The 18343-nt window shown below is 35.3% G+C and overlaps 1 protein-coding gene across 1 annotated transcript in view; it reads left to right on the top strand.

Annotated features, from left to right (window-relative positions):
* FBXO8 (F-box protein 8) overlaps positions 1-14382 on the top strand; it is a 39455-nt gene extending 25073 nt beyond the window's left edge. The window contains exons 4-6 of the mRNA XM_007192674.2: positions 6916-7034; positions 7683-7879; positions 9191-14382. Coding sequence (XP_007192736.1) covers positions 6916-7034; positions 7683-7879; positions 9191-9378 — 504 coding nt within the window. The 3' untranslated portion in view covers positions 9379-14382. The remainder of the gene's footprint in view (positions 1-6915; positions 7035-7682; positions 7880-9190) is intronic.
* Positions 14383-18343: the final 3961 nt, after the last annotated feature.

Genomic DNA, 18343 nt, shown 5'->3' with positions numbered 1-18343 from the left:
TTTCATCTTTTGACATCTGATGAGCAATCTTTGCATATACAATAACTTTTTGGTTCAGTGGTACTGCTTGGTTTAATTTTTTTGAAGACATTTTAAGCAATAAATCGAGGTCCAAAATTATGTTCAAGTTAAAATGTGTCTTGGCTGAAATGGTGGTAGAATGAACAGATACTTTAATTACATGAAGAAGTATGCACATGTGTTGGCAGTGAAACTACCATTTAAATCCCAACTTCTCTGCTTGTCTACTCTTAAGATTTGGGCTTTTAAAAAATTTTTAAATTTTAACCTCCTTTTGAAAGTATATGTTATCAGGAGAACATTTAAAAAGTATTTTGTTTATTTAAAAATTGATTCAGAGCTGTTAAAACATACTTATAAATGTACATTCTAGAATTTAGGTAATATGATAAAATTGTAATTTTTATTTATTTATCAAAGTAGAGTCAGTCATTTAAATAGCCATATATGTATGTATGTACGTGTATATCTATAAATGCACATATTGCAAATGCAATATTTGTGTGTGATTTTTATAAAGTGGGAATTCTAAGCTAACATTAGTGCTCAAATGTGTCACTTTATCATTAGTTTGAAGTGTTATTTATCATACCTTAACCTAATAGAGTTTCATCTCCATATTTTGATTAGGATGCTGTGTTTTTCTAATTTACAGACAGATTAGAGATGGGGCTTTTTCTGGAAGCTTACATCACCTACCAGCAATTGTCAATACTAGTTGCAGTAATGACTGCTATATTTAATTATTAGTAGTAATTTGTCACAAGTAACATCATCTTCATGCAGTGATCTAGCCCAGTTATGGGTGTGACTTCTTGGAGACTGTGAGAACTCACAGGCATGGCTCGTTTTCTGTTTGAGGCTATTAGAACCAATTAATAGGGACTTTTTATTGTTATTTGAAACCTTAGATTATGAAGTTCATGTTATTTTGTCTGATGTCGTTGCTTTTTCTCCTATGAAAAAGAAGCAGAAAGATCTGTCCCACGCCTCTCCTCCATTTTTCCTGGACTCCATTAGAGATGATTTTCCATTTTTCTTTTGATTTTTTATTTTTGAACTATCCCTCCTTTTTGTGAGTTTCCTGTTGACATCTTCTAGCTACAAATAATTTGGGGCGTATGTGTGACTGTTCTCAGCAATTCCTCAGCATTGTGCACTTTCACGTACGGACAGCCTTCCATAAATTGTTCTTGGAAGCTGAAAGCCTTGCCAATTCAAACAGGTCCATGAATAAGCTGACTTCAGTCCATACTCATGACTTTTCATTATCCTCCAGATAGAATGTGGTGTTCTGACCAATTTCAGTAACTGAATCAGAGGGAACTGGCCACATGGGCCCTCTCTCTTCTCTCCACAACTGTCACTTCTCCATGTAAGTGTGGACAGCGTGTGTGCGCTCTGTTCTTCCCAGGGAACTGACAAGACTGAAATCTGCAGCTCAGATTTGAAGCTGACATCAACATTATCTTTACGTATCTTTCCCAACGTTTATTACCCCCCTTTTCCTCTTAGTTATAAGTCACATAGAACCTTCCAGTGAATAGCCTAGTTGTGGGTACCTCAGTCAGAGGAAAGCATTACTTACTACTCTTATAAAATAATCTTTCTGTGTAGACAACTTAAAAAACTTGGGCATAGTTTTTGCTTTAGTTTTTTCAATCTAGTGACTAGATTAGGAATAATTAGAGTAAATTACCATGAATAAAATTACCACGAATAAAAGTATTGTGTGACATTTCTGAAGTTGTGTGCTGAAGGTCAGTGTTATATACATAGGAGAGTTGCATGGTAAAACTTAGTGGGCAGAATGAAATGAAATGACAGCGTAAAAACATAGATACCTAGTCTTAAACTTTCTCATTAAGTAATCTTCTGCATTTATTTCACTTCAGCGAAAAAGCAAGGTGTTGATTTTTTTTTTAATTTGCAGAATACGTATCCCTAGAAGAATTTCATCTATTCAAGGTCTATGTGTTTTTTCCTTTAACTGTAGAGCACATGTTCTCTAATTACATAGGAAGAGTGAGAACTGCTGGACTGGATAAAAATGAATAGATTTTACATTTTCATTAGCAATTCTGCTAGCGCTATAAAAAGGAGAAATAGTATCGGAGATGTCATCTTAACCACTGCTGCTGCTGTTTTCAGACAAGACAATGGGAATACTCTGACCTGTAGAGGCTGCACCCTGATGTGCTGACTTTTTAGAAATAATGAAGATTTTAAAGTAAAAGCTTTCACAATATATATTGTATCTTATTTTTACAGTGTTTTTAGTGCAAACATGTTACATTTCAATTGTTCCTTTCACTGTGGTTAAAATGTATACTTGAATATTAATAGATTAGAAATCTAGATTGAAGTATTTTGTTTTATAAATATTTATTGTTAAAATTTAAGGATAGTTATTCTAAAAGTTTTCAAATGTCCTTTTAAAAAGAAAATTAAGTGCAGTGTCCAGTTCGCTTTCTATTGTATAATGTTCAAAGGACAGATTTATTACCTGAACAGCAGTAGCCATGGTACTTGATTTTTACATTTTATACAACTGCAAATTTGAACAAAACTAGCTAAAGAAGAATTTTTTTTTTAACTAAATTTCTTTCCTAAGTTGTTCTTTAGGGAAACAAATTAAGGGTACTCCCTAGCATGTCAGTTTTGTTTTATTAGTGATTTCTTTTATTGATACCAACTGTTACACAGTGTGTCTGCCAAGTGTCTGGGCCAGTTGCCAGTACTTTCAGTACTAGTAGTCAGCACTTTAAAAAAAAAAAATTAAGACTTTTTTATTAAGAGCAGTTTTAGCTTCACAGCAGAAGTCAGTACTTTGCATGCCTAGTTTACTAGAATTCACTTTGTCCCCAGATACATATTTTTTGGTTCTGAACATATATATGGTAGATTTTACTTTTGAAGCACACTGTGGATAATAATGATTTGATTCCAAAAAATAGCCTTTATTAAAAGATGAGAGAAAAACATGGGTATTTATATAATAAAAGAAAAGAAAGTAGATATATCTTAAAACCGGAATTGCTGTGTGAAAGGAGCCATTCTTACCGTAGTAAGCAAATGGAGAGATACATTAGGTAGGGGGCTAAGCTCCAACACATCCTTTTCTTCACTCTGAATTCCTTCTTAATATTGGCTTTAGCTATCTGCATATGTTTTCTTGAATTATTTGTGTTTGCCACCTAAATAAACATTGTGTCTAAACAGTTTACCACTCTAATTGGAGCGTTTAAGTCGTGGTGCTGTCATTTGCATAACAAATTTTAGTGACATAATCCATGGAGAATGCTTTACAGAATTTCTTGATTTTTTTTTGTCTTTGAATCACTGACAGCATGTGTTCTATTAAAGAAAACCTTAGCATGAGATGAGATGAATTCACCTTAACTTCTCCTGGGTTTTCATTGCTGCTTGGCCCTCCTTTTCTTTATTCCTAGTCGATTCCCTGTTGTACCCTGCACCACTGTTGGTAGAAATCTTTACCATTTTGCCCAAGGAGCCAAGTCAGCTCTCTTTTTCAACTCTCTCCAGATGGCTCGTCCTCCCTAAAAAGAAAACCAACATGCACTCTGTTTTTGTCTTTTAACATTTTCTTCATGCACCTGTCTCCAAACCGGTACCGCTATCCTGTGTTCCAGGCTGAGAAAGCATGTTAGACCCCACCTGTGTTTTCATTCCTTTCTCCTGCTCTCCTCTTCTCTACTTGCAGCTCCAATTATCTTCTCTTTCTTATCTTTTTGCCCTTTAATTTTGCCATTTTTTTCCTCCTATATACTAATACATTTTTCAAGTGAGTAGGCTGTACTCAGTTTCCTTACCTTGCTCATCCCCTAGCTTTCTACTTGGACTTGAGTTCCCATAACGCTGTGGAAAGGGACCTCTTGAAAGACACTATTTTAAAATTTTCTTAAAGCAAAACTCTTATACTTGTGTCTATCACTGTAAACCTGGCAGTGTGCATTATTTGGGGAAGAAGTTCTATAGCTTTCATCAGCTTAAGGTCTTCACTCAAACCACACACAGTGTTTATTCCTTTTTCCTTGTGACACAGTTGTCATAAGTCTTCATCTTTTCAGATGTCTTAATGCCTTAATCTTTTCTTCTTTTCTAAATAGCTTCATCTTTGGACCTAATATCCCTGTATCCCTCAACTCTTCCTTACATAACATGAAGTCTAGACCCTCCAATAATCCAGTCAGGCCCTGGTTTCCTTTATTCAGATAATTCTAATTTGTCAATATGCCCCACAAAATGTGACATCCAGAATTGGGCACTTTTTAGTGAATCATGTAGTTGATAATGAGCTACAACCTTCTGTTTTCTGGAAACTGTTAATATAGGCTAATATTAATTTTCATGATTTCCTCTCTGCCTGTGAGACACACGCGCGTGCACACACGTACACACACATATACTGCTGAGAGTTCCAGTCCTGATTAATAACTATAATTAATGCTATATGATCTAGGGATTCCTCTGTACCATTCTTGTAAAACATTATTAAAAATCAAAAATACTCATACACGTATTAAACAAATATGTAGTTATTCAACAGATCCCATGCTATGGTTTCTTTCATACTTTATTGCTTACAAAACAAGATAGGAATTCAGATGGTTGCCAGCTTGCTTATTGAAGACAATTATAATCTGGTCCCATGTCCTTTTCTGTTTTGTCATCCCTTACTCTTCACTCTGAAAGCCCTGCTAAAGTAATCTTCCTTTCCAAAGGAATCCCGGGCTTGAAACTGGTGCTGTCTTTCCTCAAAACCAGCAATGTTGGCTGATTTCAAGCCTGAGTAGCCGGTTTTCAGGACTGGGTTGAAAACCATCTGCTTACTCCTCTGCATCTGATTGATTTTGGAGAACTCAAGTGAGGTTACATATTAAATTCTCAAACATGTATTCCATAAAAAAGGAAATGACCAACAATTGTATGATGCTTGCATAAGGCAAATGCCAGTGTTAATTTACAACTAAGGAGCATCAAACAACATTAACAATGGCATATATCATATAATTAGAGAATTACATGCTATTTAACAGATCACATTAGTGTTTTTTACATTTTGTAAATTCTTAAAAAGTAAATTAGAATTCGTTTTGTGTCTCTTAAATACTGATTTACAAGTAAGCATGAACAAAGAACCTATTAATTACTACTTAATTGACATTCCTTTGTCTTTGAATCACTTGGATTAAAATTAAGCACTGGAAATACTTCTAATATGTTGTTATGCTTTTTAAATGGAGGAGTTTTAGAAAAAAAAATCAAAACCTGGCTTAATTTTGCAGAGTAGATCAATTAAATATACAGTCAACTCTCGATTGTTCAAACGAATGGAGGAAAGGATGGAACAAGCATTCCTGTTTCTCTCGTTCCTGCCCCCTCAGACAGTTGCTGAGAGCCTCATTCCAAACAAGTTCTTTGGCTTTCCATCTTGATCATGTTATGTGCTCTAGCCTTGTGTCCAGGGTGCAGTCTGAAATATGGCTTACCACTGAGTTGGCAAAGTTTCACGTTCTCACATTCTGCTCTTTATATGCTTTTTAAAATCAGTGCTTTAGGATTGTTTTTATCCTTTTCAAATTCTTATGAAAATTTGATAACATTGCTAATAATTGCCTGTTATCCTCATAAAATTAGTTTTATATAAAAATCTTATCTTTGAATTACATTTTATAGATAATTATAACCTTTCAAAAGCATAACCTCATGGTACCAAATTGCTTAAAAAATGTAATATAAAAATTTTATGAGAGTTTTTCTCCTGAGAGTTTTTATAAAAATTCTTCCAATTTTTTGAATTCCTAATGTGTGCAATATTTCTGATCACTATGTAAGTGTTTGTAAAGGGAAGAAATGCGGAAGGAATTTACGTGTGAAAACAGTATGTTGTGTGTATATGTCATTTTCTCTACCAATTAACTGCACACATTGTGCTATTATCCAGACATGAGCATTCATGGGAATGCGTGTATCTGGATAACTGTGAGTTGAAATAAACACACCTGCTTTTATTTCAATAACTGCACATTCAAATCCACAGAAGGCATTTATTTGAATGTGACCTTCATATACATGAGAGAACATTGGTTTCAGTGTTTGATATTTTTGTTGCTATTTTGTTGTTGGTGGTTTAAATCTAAAGTAGGGTACAACCTTACAGGTAAATGCTTCTCTGGAAAACTTTGCATGCAGAGAAAAGGAAATTCAAAGGTAAACCCTATGAAAAACACTGAAATTGTTTTGTCTTATTATGTTTAACCTCAGTGTGTATTGGAGCTAAATTCTTACGGAATGTATCAATAGCAGTGCTTGAAGCCAAACTGTATACAACCCATAAACCAGTCTGGAACTCTGCTCCTTTTACTTTAAGTAAATTTAATGATTATTCTTTCCAGAAAAAACCTGTTAGTCTTTGATTTGGAGAATCCTTTTTTCTCAAGAAGCTATTTCCTTGAAAAGTGTGTTAGAATATGTGTCTGAGCTTTAGGAAATCATGTTTTCCATTAGGCAATTGAAGTGTTTGTTGTAAGGCTTATTCTTAAAGTCTGTGTAATTGTTCTTCCCCACGCCCCCTACCCCCAATTTAGGTCATATTTCTGGATAGTTAGTTTTAACTGACCTGAGCCAGAAAATTGAATTAGGATGTCTTTAGAAGCCTTAACTTTGAATTTCCTACTTTTCATTGCATGTAAACTATCAACCACAAATAACAGTTTCAGTTCAAGTTCTAGCTTGTATTTTGCATGTTAAAGCTATAAACAGTCTATTAATGCTGGAAAGAATCTATAGCTATTGTTCTGCTATTGCCTAATTGTTAAATTTATGAAGGAAGACTGATTTTATTTATGTAGACTTGTCTTTCTGTCTTAGGGAGTGAACTACTTTATGTCCAAGGGCATCCTAGATGATTCACCAAAGGAAATAGCAAAGTTTATCTTCTGTACAAGAACACTAAATTGGAAAAAACTCAGAATATATCTTGATGAAAGGTAAAAAAAAAATTAATTTTTCATCAGACATGAGTTAAATAATGCTTTTAATGAGTTAAGTTTTACCTAAAAAACTGTATATCCATTAAGATACGCTACTGTGGAGCCATTTAAATGAACGAGTTAGATCTTTGTGTAAAGACACAGAAAGCTGCTCACAATATACTATATGAAACAAGCAAAAGCAAATTCTAGAACAATATAGGGTATATGTAGACACTTAAAAAAAGTCTACATAAACAATTGTTACCTCTGGTGATGTGGATTGGTATGGAAGGTGAAGATTCTCCTTATTTTCATGATTAAAAAAATAAAGAATTCTGTTTTTCATTTGTTTTTAGAAGATACTTGAAAAAAGTTGCCATTTTTAATACTGAAAAATTCATTTTTCCTTCATTTTATAGTTAGAATTTCTAGTTTCACCTTGTTTTGTTATTCTATTCATGAAAGATTTTTAAACTGCTTAATTTTATAAATAATCATACTTTGATGTTTTAAAATTTTAAGACATATACTTTATAGGATTGCTGATGTGGTAATCAACAATAAAGTATTTTCATCCAAAAAATGAATAATCTGTGATTTTTCCCATCATTTTTTTAATAGAGAAAAGTTAACTAAAGCTGTACCTTTTTCTTTTTCTACTAGGAGAGATGTCTTGGATGACCTTGTAACACTGCATAATTTTAGAAATCAGTTCTTGCCCAATGCACTGAGAGAATTTTTTCGTCACATCCATGCCCCTGAAGAGCGCGGAGAGTATCTTGAAACACTTATAACAAAGTTCTCACATAGATTCTGTGCTTGTAACCCTGATTTAATGAGAGAACTTGGCCTTAGTCCTGGTAAGACTGTATATAGTGAATTCCTTCCTTCTCCCATTCCCATCTCTAGGTAAAAATAGTAGTAGATGAGACATTTTTCTCACTATGGGGGAAAATGCTTCCTGTAATTACAAATACTTGTCTTTTTGCTTCTAGCAATAACTAGTTTGTCATAGCTATTATTTACATATAGTAAATATACTGTTTTAGGAGGAAAGTTAGACTTAGGTATATAAATTCTTTAAAATTCTTGTTTAAGCATTGGATATTTTTACTAGTCTAATCAAAAACTTGAGAAATTATTTTTAAAGCTTTTAATAATACACATATTACATAGGTAACACCTAGAATTTTTCTACTAAAATTTGTTTTTAATACAACTAGTTTTTACTGTTTGTGTGTATGTATATATGGGCATGGTATAGCCTGAGTCACCTATGTATTTTTTTCATGTGATATAGATTTATTTCTCTCTTCATATCAAAAAATCTTGTTGTGCTTATCTTACTACAGAGATTACAAAGCCTTTTCCTATCATATGAAATTTGTTGAGCATGCTTGTGCAAGACAATCTTTATTAAGATTAAGACTGCAATATTCTGAAAAACAAACACCATAGTAGTAGCAAGTAGTAGTAGCAAGTATCATGAGGTTTGTTACTGTTTTAACAGTAAACATCAACTACTGCCCTGAACAATATAAAGAAGAAAATTTTTTGTTGCGTGGGCTCAAGTTTAGCAATTTTTTCCCTAAAGATTTACTTTTGAGATTAATATGTAAATTCCATAGACCTTTTAAATACATATCTTAAATGACAAGGGTAATTTAATAATCTTGTGAGATGTTTACGTTTTATTTTCTAGTACCAAGTTAATACATTTTCTTGTCATTAAAAATGCTTTCTAATTAAATTAGGTTTTTGTAAAAGCATTTGAAAATAAATATCCGACTTTGTTTTTAATGGGAAGATATACTGACAGTACAAATGTATTTAATGGGGAGTTGAATGGGAATATCACATTTGAAAGCAAGAGGCAAATAAAGCCAATTCTGAAATTTTTAAATTTAGAATGACTTTTCACTATAAACTCCTAAACTATTTTAAGAAAATACTCACTGAATTGGTGTTCATTTAGGATGATCGACATCCCTGTTTGCCCAGGAGAGGAGTTTCCTAGGACACAGGACTTTCATCACCAAACTGGGGAAGGCCCAGGCGATTATGTTTAATTATAATCTAATCTTGAGCTTTAGAAATTGTGAACAGTTTTGCCTTTGAGACCACAGTTTAAAAACCAGCCAGTAATTCAAGGTGTTTCTTTTTCCTTCCAGATGCTGTCTATGTACTGTGCTACTCTTTGATTCTACTTTCCATTGACCTCACTAGCCCTCATGTGAAGAATAAAATGTCAAAAAGAGAATTTATTCGAAATACCCGCCGTGCTGCTCAGAACATTAGTGAAGATTTTGTGGGGCACCTTTATGACAACATCTACCTTATTGGCCATGTGGCTGCGTAAGAGCACAGTTGCTAGGACTTCCACTTTTAACTTCAAACTAAAACTACCCAAGGACTTATTTAGCAGATATGGGGGTTACATTAGTGCTGGTCGTTCTAGCCTCTGTATACAATCAAGCTTGAGTGTACGACCTTTTTTTCTTTTACTCTTTTCTTTTTTAGTAATTTCCTTGGGGAACTAAAGAATTTTGCAGAATTTTTCTTAATTTTGCTTATCATGTTTTGCACAAAGCAGAGCCATTGTCTGACACAGCTGTTTAAGAATGTTAAACTGACATTATACTCTAAAAAAGATGGTATATTTGTGCATTAGATTTGCCTGAAAAAACTTTATTCATTTCCATTCTTTTTTAAAATACCATGTAATGTGTACATATTTAACTAAAAAGATTTATAATCATAATTATTTTATTGTAAAGATTTTAACTAAAGCCTTTCCTTTTTCTCTCAAACTGAGTTCTGAAATTTATTTGATTCTGATATGAAATTATTACTGTCTTCATAAAAGTTGGATCTGACTTCAATAGAAACCAATACCAGCTTCTCTTTCCTTTGAACTTTGAAAAGAGGATTGATTTGTTACTATGCAAAACAGGCACTTATTTTTATAACAGAAATTAATCACTTGACTTCATTTTTTAAATTTCTGCATTAGTTAAGTATCAAGTCCTTCAAACCATAGCAAAACACGTTAAAATCTGTTTCCACACATAAGAACAAATTGGCATTAGAACTTATATCTGAAGTAGTCAAACCTTACTATTCTCCTAATCTTTTTTCTTTTTTTTATAAATTTATTTTATTTATTTATTTTTGGCTGTGTTGGGTCTTTGTTGCTGTGCACAGGCTTTCTCCAGTTGCGGCGAGCGGGGGCTATTCTTCCTTGTGGTGCGCGGGCTTCTCACTGTGGTGGCCTCTTTTGTTGCAGAGCATGGGCTCTAGGCACACGGGCTTCAGTAGTTGCAGCACGCGGTCTCAGTAGTTGTGGCTCGTGGCCTCTAGAGCACAGGCTCAGTAGTTGTGGCACATGGGCTTAGTCGCTCCGCGGCATGTGGGATCTTCCCGGACCAGGGCTCGAACCCACGTCCCCTGCATTGGCAGGCGGATTCTCAACCACTGTGCCACCAGGGAAGCCCTCTCCTAATCTTGATGATTTCTGTTCAGAATCAGTTGGGAAAGGAATATTGTGAATGATAGTAAACAGTCTTTATTCATTCATTCAGTTTATATTTATCAAGGGCCTTCCATGTGCTAAGCATTGTGCCAGGTACTAGTGATACCTGGACATGGGCCCTGCCTTCACAGAAGTTACATGATTGGGTAATGAGAGGAAAACTACTGCTTAATGGAGAGCAAATGTATGATGTATATCTTAACAGTTATTTAATCATTAAAACACTTAACATTGGAACGATAAAGAACAGTGTATTTATATGGTAAGTCACAAGTTCCTGGAAATGCCTCTAAGTGAAAAGCATCAGCTTTGGAATGATACACTAAGTGATGAGTGGAGCTGCTAGTTTAGGGGAAGGGAACTGGGGGAGGGGGAAGTCCTTGCTAGAGGTGTAGAATCCTGACTTCCAGATCTGGCCCTAATATTACAACTGAACGATGTACTACAGAATTTTCAAACACAAGACATAAGATAACCAAAACAACTTTTGAAAGTCAAAGGGACTTTCAGACTGGTAGTAAACAATTTCTAAGATTCTGAAGCAGATATCTAAATATATTTCACATGTGCATAATTTTGAATTCTATGACAAAATAATTCTAATAAGTGTACTAATCATTGTCTTCATAAATGCACACACCTGTGTAAACCAAACCCATATCAAGATATGCAACCTTACACAATGTATATGCAGTTAACACTGTACCCCTTAATATAAAATATAAACTTTGTAACCATAGAGGTGTATTTACCCTGTTGGTTATCTTACAGTTGTCATCTGTCTTATATATAGCCTGTGTTATAAACTCCACAATATAATGGTACAATTTGCTTTGGACAGTCATATATATTTTAAATAAATTAAGAAAAAATGCTCTTTTGCATTTACCCACATTATCATTATATCTTAGATGATCAGTAGGGAGAGTTTAGAGAAAGTCAATGTCTCATTTCTCACTACAAAATTAAGTGTAGCCTCCCTAGTGTGGCATGTAAGACCCTTCACGAACTGGCCTCTGCTTACCTTTAAAGCCTCATCTCCAGCAACATTCCTCAAATGTGGTCTGGTCTGTCTTTGCCTTTTACACGCTGTTCTTTCTGTAGCATCCTCCTCTCCCTCCTGTATCTAACGTCCCCCTGGGACTTCTCTGGTGGCGCAGTGGTTAAGACTCGCACTCCAGGAGGCTTAGGAGGCAGGGGGCCCCCCCAGGCAGGGGGCCCAGGTTCGATCCCTGGCCAGGGAACTAGATCCCACATGCATGCCACAACTAAGGAGCCAGTGAACTGCAACTAAGGAGCCCACCTGCCTCAACTAAGACCTGGTGGAACCAAATAAATATTTAAAGTCCCCCTACTAATCACCTAAGATCCACCTCAAATATAATTTCTTGGTCAAAGCTCTCAAAGACTGTCTCTATCATACATACCATTGGTGTTAATTAATTTTCTACATGTCCAACTTCTTTATCAAAATGTGATCTTTTTAAGGTCAAGGATTGCTCCCAGCCTGTCAGATTCTATTGTAAGGCCTGAACTAGGCAAGTGGCAGAGGATTTACAGAGGAGGAATGAATTTTTAAAAACAACTGAAAATTGATAGGATTTAGTGATTTGGGAGAAGGGTTTCTAATATGAGGATCTGGTTGTCCTATCATCAAAGGTAGCTACTAGGAGAAGCAACCAATGGGATGAAATAGAAAAGATGATGTTTCCAATTTTTGGATGTTTTGAATTAGAATCAACAGAACATTGCAGCTACAGAATAAGACTAGATATGTAAGTTTGGGGGTCATTAGAATTGGAGTACATTATACAAGGTAAAGCATGGGAAAAGACACCTCCTCTAGGGAATATGTTGAGTAAAAAGAAATACTTGGGAAACACAGCATTTCAGGTTTGGTAGAGAAAAAGAAGAAAGAAAATGAGGGTTCGTTAAAACTGTAGAAGGACCAGAGAAGAATGGCATCCCGAGAGCCAGGGAAGGGGAGTTTCAAGAAGGATGCTGAGCTTTGCATGTGCCGCAGCCCAAGTAGATTGTTCCTTTCCTGTCTACACTCAGGCCTTTTCGAGTCTACCTTTTCCACCTGGGGCTGAGTTCTTTGAGGCTAGAAAATCATAGTAGCGCTAATGGCTTTTATATCGTCTCTGCCCAAATACCTCCTTATTCAATGTGTAATCTGAGCTCTGCGGAAACCCACAAGAGTACTTATGGTCCACTGCAACCCAGACCTGTCTACACCTTCCTTCCCGGTAAGGGCCGTGTTGTTTCAAGCCCAGAACACACCATACCAACTGCATGCTGCTAGTGCATCCTTTCTATACACCATCATTACTTATGTTTTTAAAATACAGTACAGATTATATTTTTTTAAGAAAAGGAAAAGAGAAAATGCTCGAAAACTTTGAGTCCTCCAAATTGATCGTCAACAGGATTTTTTCTAAGCGCACTCTGTTCAAACTAACACTCTTTAATCTCATCTGTGGTGCTTTCTCTCTGGAAAGCTTGTAACCCCTCCCCCTCTTTACCTGTTGAAATGTTATTTGTCCTTCAAAGTCCCCTCAGACTCTTTCCCCTCCAGGGCAACTTTCTCAATTCTTGCAGGTGGAAATTTTATTCTTCTTATGTCTCCCTCAGTACCTAACACAGACCTTGGCCCAAAGCAGTTTCTCAGTAAACCTAACTGAATTATTTTAGCCCTGGTTTAGTTTCTAATATATAAGTATATAGAAAGATGACTTTACTATTTGCATTTCAAAAAAATATAACCAGACTTTTCAAGTGTACACAATTTACAAATCATAATGTTTAGAGTTAACTCTTAAAAAAACGAATACAGATTCAACCTATGTATTATTCTAGATGTAAATTCATTTCTCTGGGTCTTCTAATTTCAAATATTTGCATAAATTACTGCTACTTTGATTGTCTTTTTTTAATTTTGAGAGTTTAAGCCATTGATCTTGTTACGTCTCTAAACTGATCTTTTACATGATTGGCAATATTATTAATATGGTGCTCAATGAGAGCTTGTTCAGAAGTCTATATATTTAAAATAATAACCCATTTATTCTAATTGGAGTCTGTTTTACTGTGTTTAAAGTGAACTTTTTCTTAATTTATCACTATTAATAGCTGAACTGCCTACAGCTGTTTACAAGCATTTGTAAGTGAATTATGTCCACTTTGGGAAGCCATCCTAAGGAAACAATCCAAAATAGAGGAAAGGCAGTACGTACACTCTTAGTCACGTCATTGTTTTTAATTTCAAAAAAAGAAAAAGATAGAAACAACCAGAATGCCCCAAACCTGGGGCTGTTCTAAAAAATAACCAATATTTGAGTACACACGGGGTACCAGACAGCACGCTGAGCACTGGTCAAGTAGACCAGAACCCATCCTCATGACCTGTTATTATGATGCCATGATGTTTATGAATAATGTGAGTTAACAGTTATAAATAATGAAAAATATTAAAAAGAAGATTAAATTGCATATATGCACACATTACGGTTACTATGTAAAACAAAGCAAAAACCTATGAATGGAAAGAACAGACTGGGATACAATATACCAAGATATTATGGATAATGGATTTTTTTTCTTATTTCTTCTTTCAAATGTTATTAAGGATGATGTATTTTAGATAGAATAAAATAAATTCATTGAAGTACTCAGAAAATAAAGATAAATAGTGTTCCTAATTTAACTAGTATTGCTTCCCCTCAGAATGTTTCCAGGTATTTTTATTCAAAATTTGTTTCATTTTTAAAAGACACTTGGCTGATCTGTTAAATCATATCTGGACAAATGTTTTGTTTTCAGGCTTAGAGAAGTGGATTGTTTTATTTTATTTTTGTCTAATCAAATTAAAGACCAACAAGAGAAAGATACCAAATCTTTACAGAGGAAATTTTCATTTGTTTACAAAAAAAAAACATTGGCTTTCTTCTCGGCCTGGTTGTACAGGAGGGTTGGATTTAATTTAAAATGATTAATGAGATTTTGTCAGGCCCCTTGACTTTACTCCACTGCAGTTTGTCAATGCAACAACCTGGGAAGCCAGGACGCCACTCTGTCGCCCAAAAGTACTCTCTGGGGAAAAAATTTACTGGCAGAACTAGTGCCAGGTACACGTCAATGGCATTGTCTCTCGGGTATCGACAGTTTAAAAGTCTCAATCGGAAAATGTATGTTTTGGGAACGCACATACCTAGGATGTTTTCAGTCTCTTGCAAGTGGTTAATCACTTTTAAAATATTTAAGTTGTTGATGTTTTCCAAAAGAAACTATTTCAAGACAAAATCTTTACCAGTATGTCCCTTCTCCCTAAATTATTTTAAAAATTAAACAAGAAAGGAATTCTAAGATCTCCGCTCACTTGCTGTTTTTCTTTTTCTTTTTTCACTTAAAGAATTAAGGTGGAGCTTTTTTAAAAAAATAAAATTATTTTTCACTTTCGAAAATACTTTTTTTAAACCATTAGCATGACCTAATTTTGTCATCAAGTTTTTAAAATAAGCTATAAATTTGTGATCTGACATAATACACTCTTTCGTACTTATGTACTTATATTTTAAAATGTTCAATGATATGATTAGCTAAAACAAAATTACTGAATGTAGCCAGTTATCAGGTGTAAATGCAATATGTATTTTTGCTTTGTTGCTTAACCACATAAGGAAGCAATACTAACGTAAGACTATCTTTGTAGAAATTTAACATAATGTATATTTGCCAATTTTTTTTTATCAAAGCAAAAAATTAGCAAAGAGTGCTTTCCTGTTAAACAATATCAGGATGGTGGGCTCTTCTGAGCTGTGTGCATGTACACAACCTGAAGAGAAAGACCCTCAGCCAGAGACTGTCGGCTTCGTTCCCATGGTAGGAAATCTGAGAAAAGCACAGAAAAGTGGAGAGGCCTAGAACAGTTGATTGAGGTTGCTGCTCTTACCGAGAGGACAACACAAGAAACAAAATAAGTCCCTGTGTGTATATACCAGCACCACTGTCACCGATCACATTGCCCTGCAGTGAGTTTCTTCCAGAGTATTTGCAATCTTGATCAGGCCATCAAATAGTTTATTGCATTTCTAAAATTCTCAGAAACTATAGACACTATTTTCAAGGTGTGTGAATTTTCGTGTTATTGCAGTTTGGGTGCTGCATTGCACATTTTTTCCCTAATGTAGACAATTGTGTTTATGAAGGAATTCACAGTTATTTATTTTAGTTAACTTTGGAGATTTTTGTTCTTACTTCATAAATCAAAAAAATATATATTTCTCTCCCTCCCTCAATTAATCTCCTTCCTTTTTTTTTGGAACCAAGAAAATAATACATCCAAAAAAGATTATGGCCATTGTCAATAATGAACCAGAGAAATGAGAAACTCTTGCATGAGGCCCAGTTCCTGCTGCGTTAGGTGAAGCCCATGCAAACAGCTCTTGCAGGTGACGTTTATTACCAGGTTGACTTTGTATGTGTTCTTGGTCTGGTTACCCCCTCAGAAATCTGGTTTTATCGACTCACCTCAAGCAAATATATTTTTCATGGCATTGATTTTTTGTTTGTGTGATTTATTTTTTTCTCTCTCTCTTTTTCTTTTAATTTGGTTATTTGTGGCTTTGATTTTTAAATCCAGAACTAAAGGGAACGTTACTGTGCTGACTTACCGAATGCGATCAGTACATTCTCTTTACCAGCCTACAGAAAGCTGATTGATGATCATGGAATCAGAGCAAGGAAAGTCACCAGAATCAAATGCTTTGTGTTTTGCAACAGACCAAAATAACCAATAGCATCTCTCTCTCTCAACAGAGATGATTTTTGCACAGTTGAAAGTTGAAAAAATAATTAAATTAAAATTAAAAAATGTAAAATTGAAAAAAATTGGAGGAAAGGTATAAAGGACATGACACAATAAACACCCTGTCACCCCCATCCCCTCCCACTTCCGGGCCCCCATCATTAGCTGTTTGGAGCTAGTGGCCCTGCCTTTTTCAATGTGTGTGTGTGTATAAATGCATGTATTTGTTCAAAGACTGGGACGCGGATATCATGGAGATGGCATGCCAGGTAAACAGCAGCAGTTTCCTCCGCTTTATACAAATGCACTAATAAAATAATACACACGCGTTATAATACCCCCAAAAGAAGTACCTCTCAGGCAGCTGGCAACCTGAGACGGGTACCATTGAAACTGAAGCACAACTCCAACCCGTATCAGAATTGCATTTTGAATACCGTGGGTTTTGGGATAAGAATGGGATGGAGGGGGCCACAGGTGTTTTGGGAAGGGCAGCGAAGAACAGGCTACACTAGTTCAGGTCAAACTTCCTTGGCTAGTGCTATAGACGGAGTGTGTCCCCCCCAAATTCACATGTTGAAACCTAATCCCCAGTGGGATGGTATTCAGAGGTAAGGTCTCTGGCAGGTGATTAGGTCTGACGGTGGAGCCCTCCAGAATGGGATTACTGCCATAAATAAATAAATACACATAAATACATAAATGCATAAATAAATTTTGATAACTGAAGTCACTGGCCACCAGATATTGTCAATATTTGCTGCTGTGTGTCTCTTTATTTTATGCTGTTAAGTGGAACAGTGTTTTGACCTTCTCAGCAATTTCCCTTGTCATCGACTCAGAATGTCTCTAATACTTTTGTTATTATTACATCAACTTATTTAAAACCTTACTACAGCCAATCACATTTCGGGCATGGCCTGCTCTCCTAAAGTTATTCTGATGCATTCTGTGCTTTTCTATTTCAGAGAAATCTCATTTCTCACATATTCAAGATCACTATAGCCGCCAAGTACCTATAATATGACATAAATTTAGGGCATTACATTTTACATGACAGTGAAGTTTTAACATAAATATCTAAGTAAGCGTTCAAAGATGGCTCACTTTGTGCAAGGAAGGAGTTAACCAGGTGTGGTGAAAGAGAACAAAAATGAAAAAAACTGTGCCCTGTCATCCAAGACTTCAGTGGGAGGAAGGCAACCGTAATCACATACAGTTCTATGATACTTTATATCTACCACGGCAACTTTGCGGAGGTCTGGAGATGCTATGTGAGCTTTAGAGGTTCACATGGCCATTTATAGGGATGAGGGGAGGCAGACCCCCAAGTACATTCGGTGTATTACTAACCGTAATGTACAGCAGAAGAAGTGTGTTCAAAGAGCTTAAAACAAAACCAAACCTAGTATTTTAGGAAGAGAAGAGTGAGCAATTAGTACCAACCAGCTGAGTATAAAGGGAGGAATGTGATTTCAGTAGGTGTCCTCCCAGGTAGGGCAATAGCATAATCAAAAGCCTGGAGACATACAAGTGTCTGAGGTCATGGAAGTGAATAATCTGCTGGAATTGGAGGGTAAGGTCTGAGCAATGATATAGTGGAAGAAAGGGCTGGAAAATATAGATTGGACAAAGAAGATGCTAAAATGGAGAATTGGGACTTTTTATTTTTGTAGGCAATTGGAAATGTTCATGAACAAAGATGTCATTTCTGATCTGTGGTTTGGGAAGAACTTTCTAAAGCCAATCTAAAATGTCAAACAGAAATGCAACAGATTGTAGGATAAGGAAACCAGTGAAGAGGCTACTGGAATTATGCAAGTGAAATAAGGTGGAAATCTGAATTTTAGTATTGCTATTGGAGTGGAAACGATAGAGGAAAGATTTGAGAGGCATTTTGGAAGTAAACCCTCTTGGGGGAAGACTGAATGTTGGCCATAAAGACGGAGTTAAGTGTGATAAATTGGGAGATTGGGATTGGCATAT

The sequence above is a fragment of the Balaenoptera acutorostrata genome, chromosome 6 (assembly GCF_949987535.1).
Source record: "Balaenoptera acutorostrata chromosome 6, mBalAcu1.1, whole genome shotgun sequence".
In the NCBI taxonomy this organism is placed as follows: domain Eukaryota; kingdom Metazoa; phylum Chordata; class Mammalia; order Artiodactyla; family Balaenopteridae; genus Balaenoptera; species Balaenoptera acutorostrata.
The sequence above is the reverse complement of the archived record's forward strand: the minus strand, read 5'-3'. Positions and strand labels throughout refer to the sequence as shown.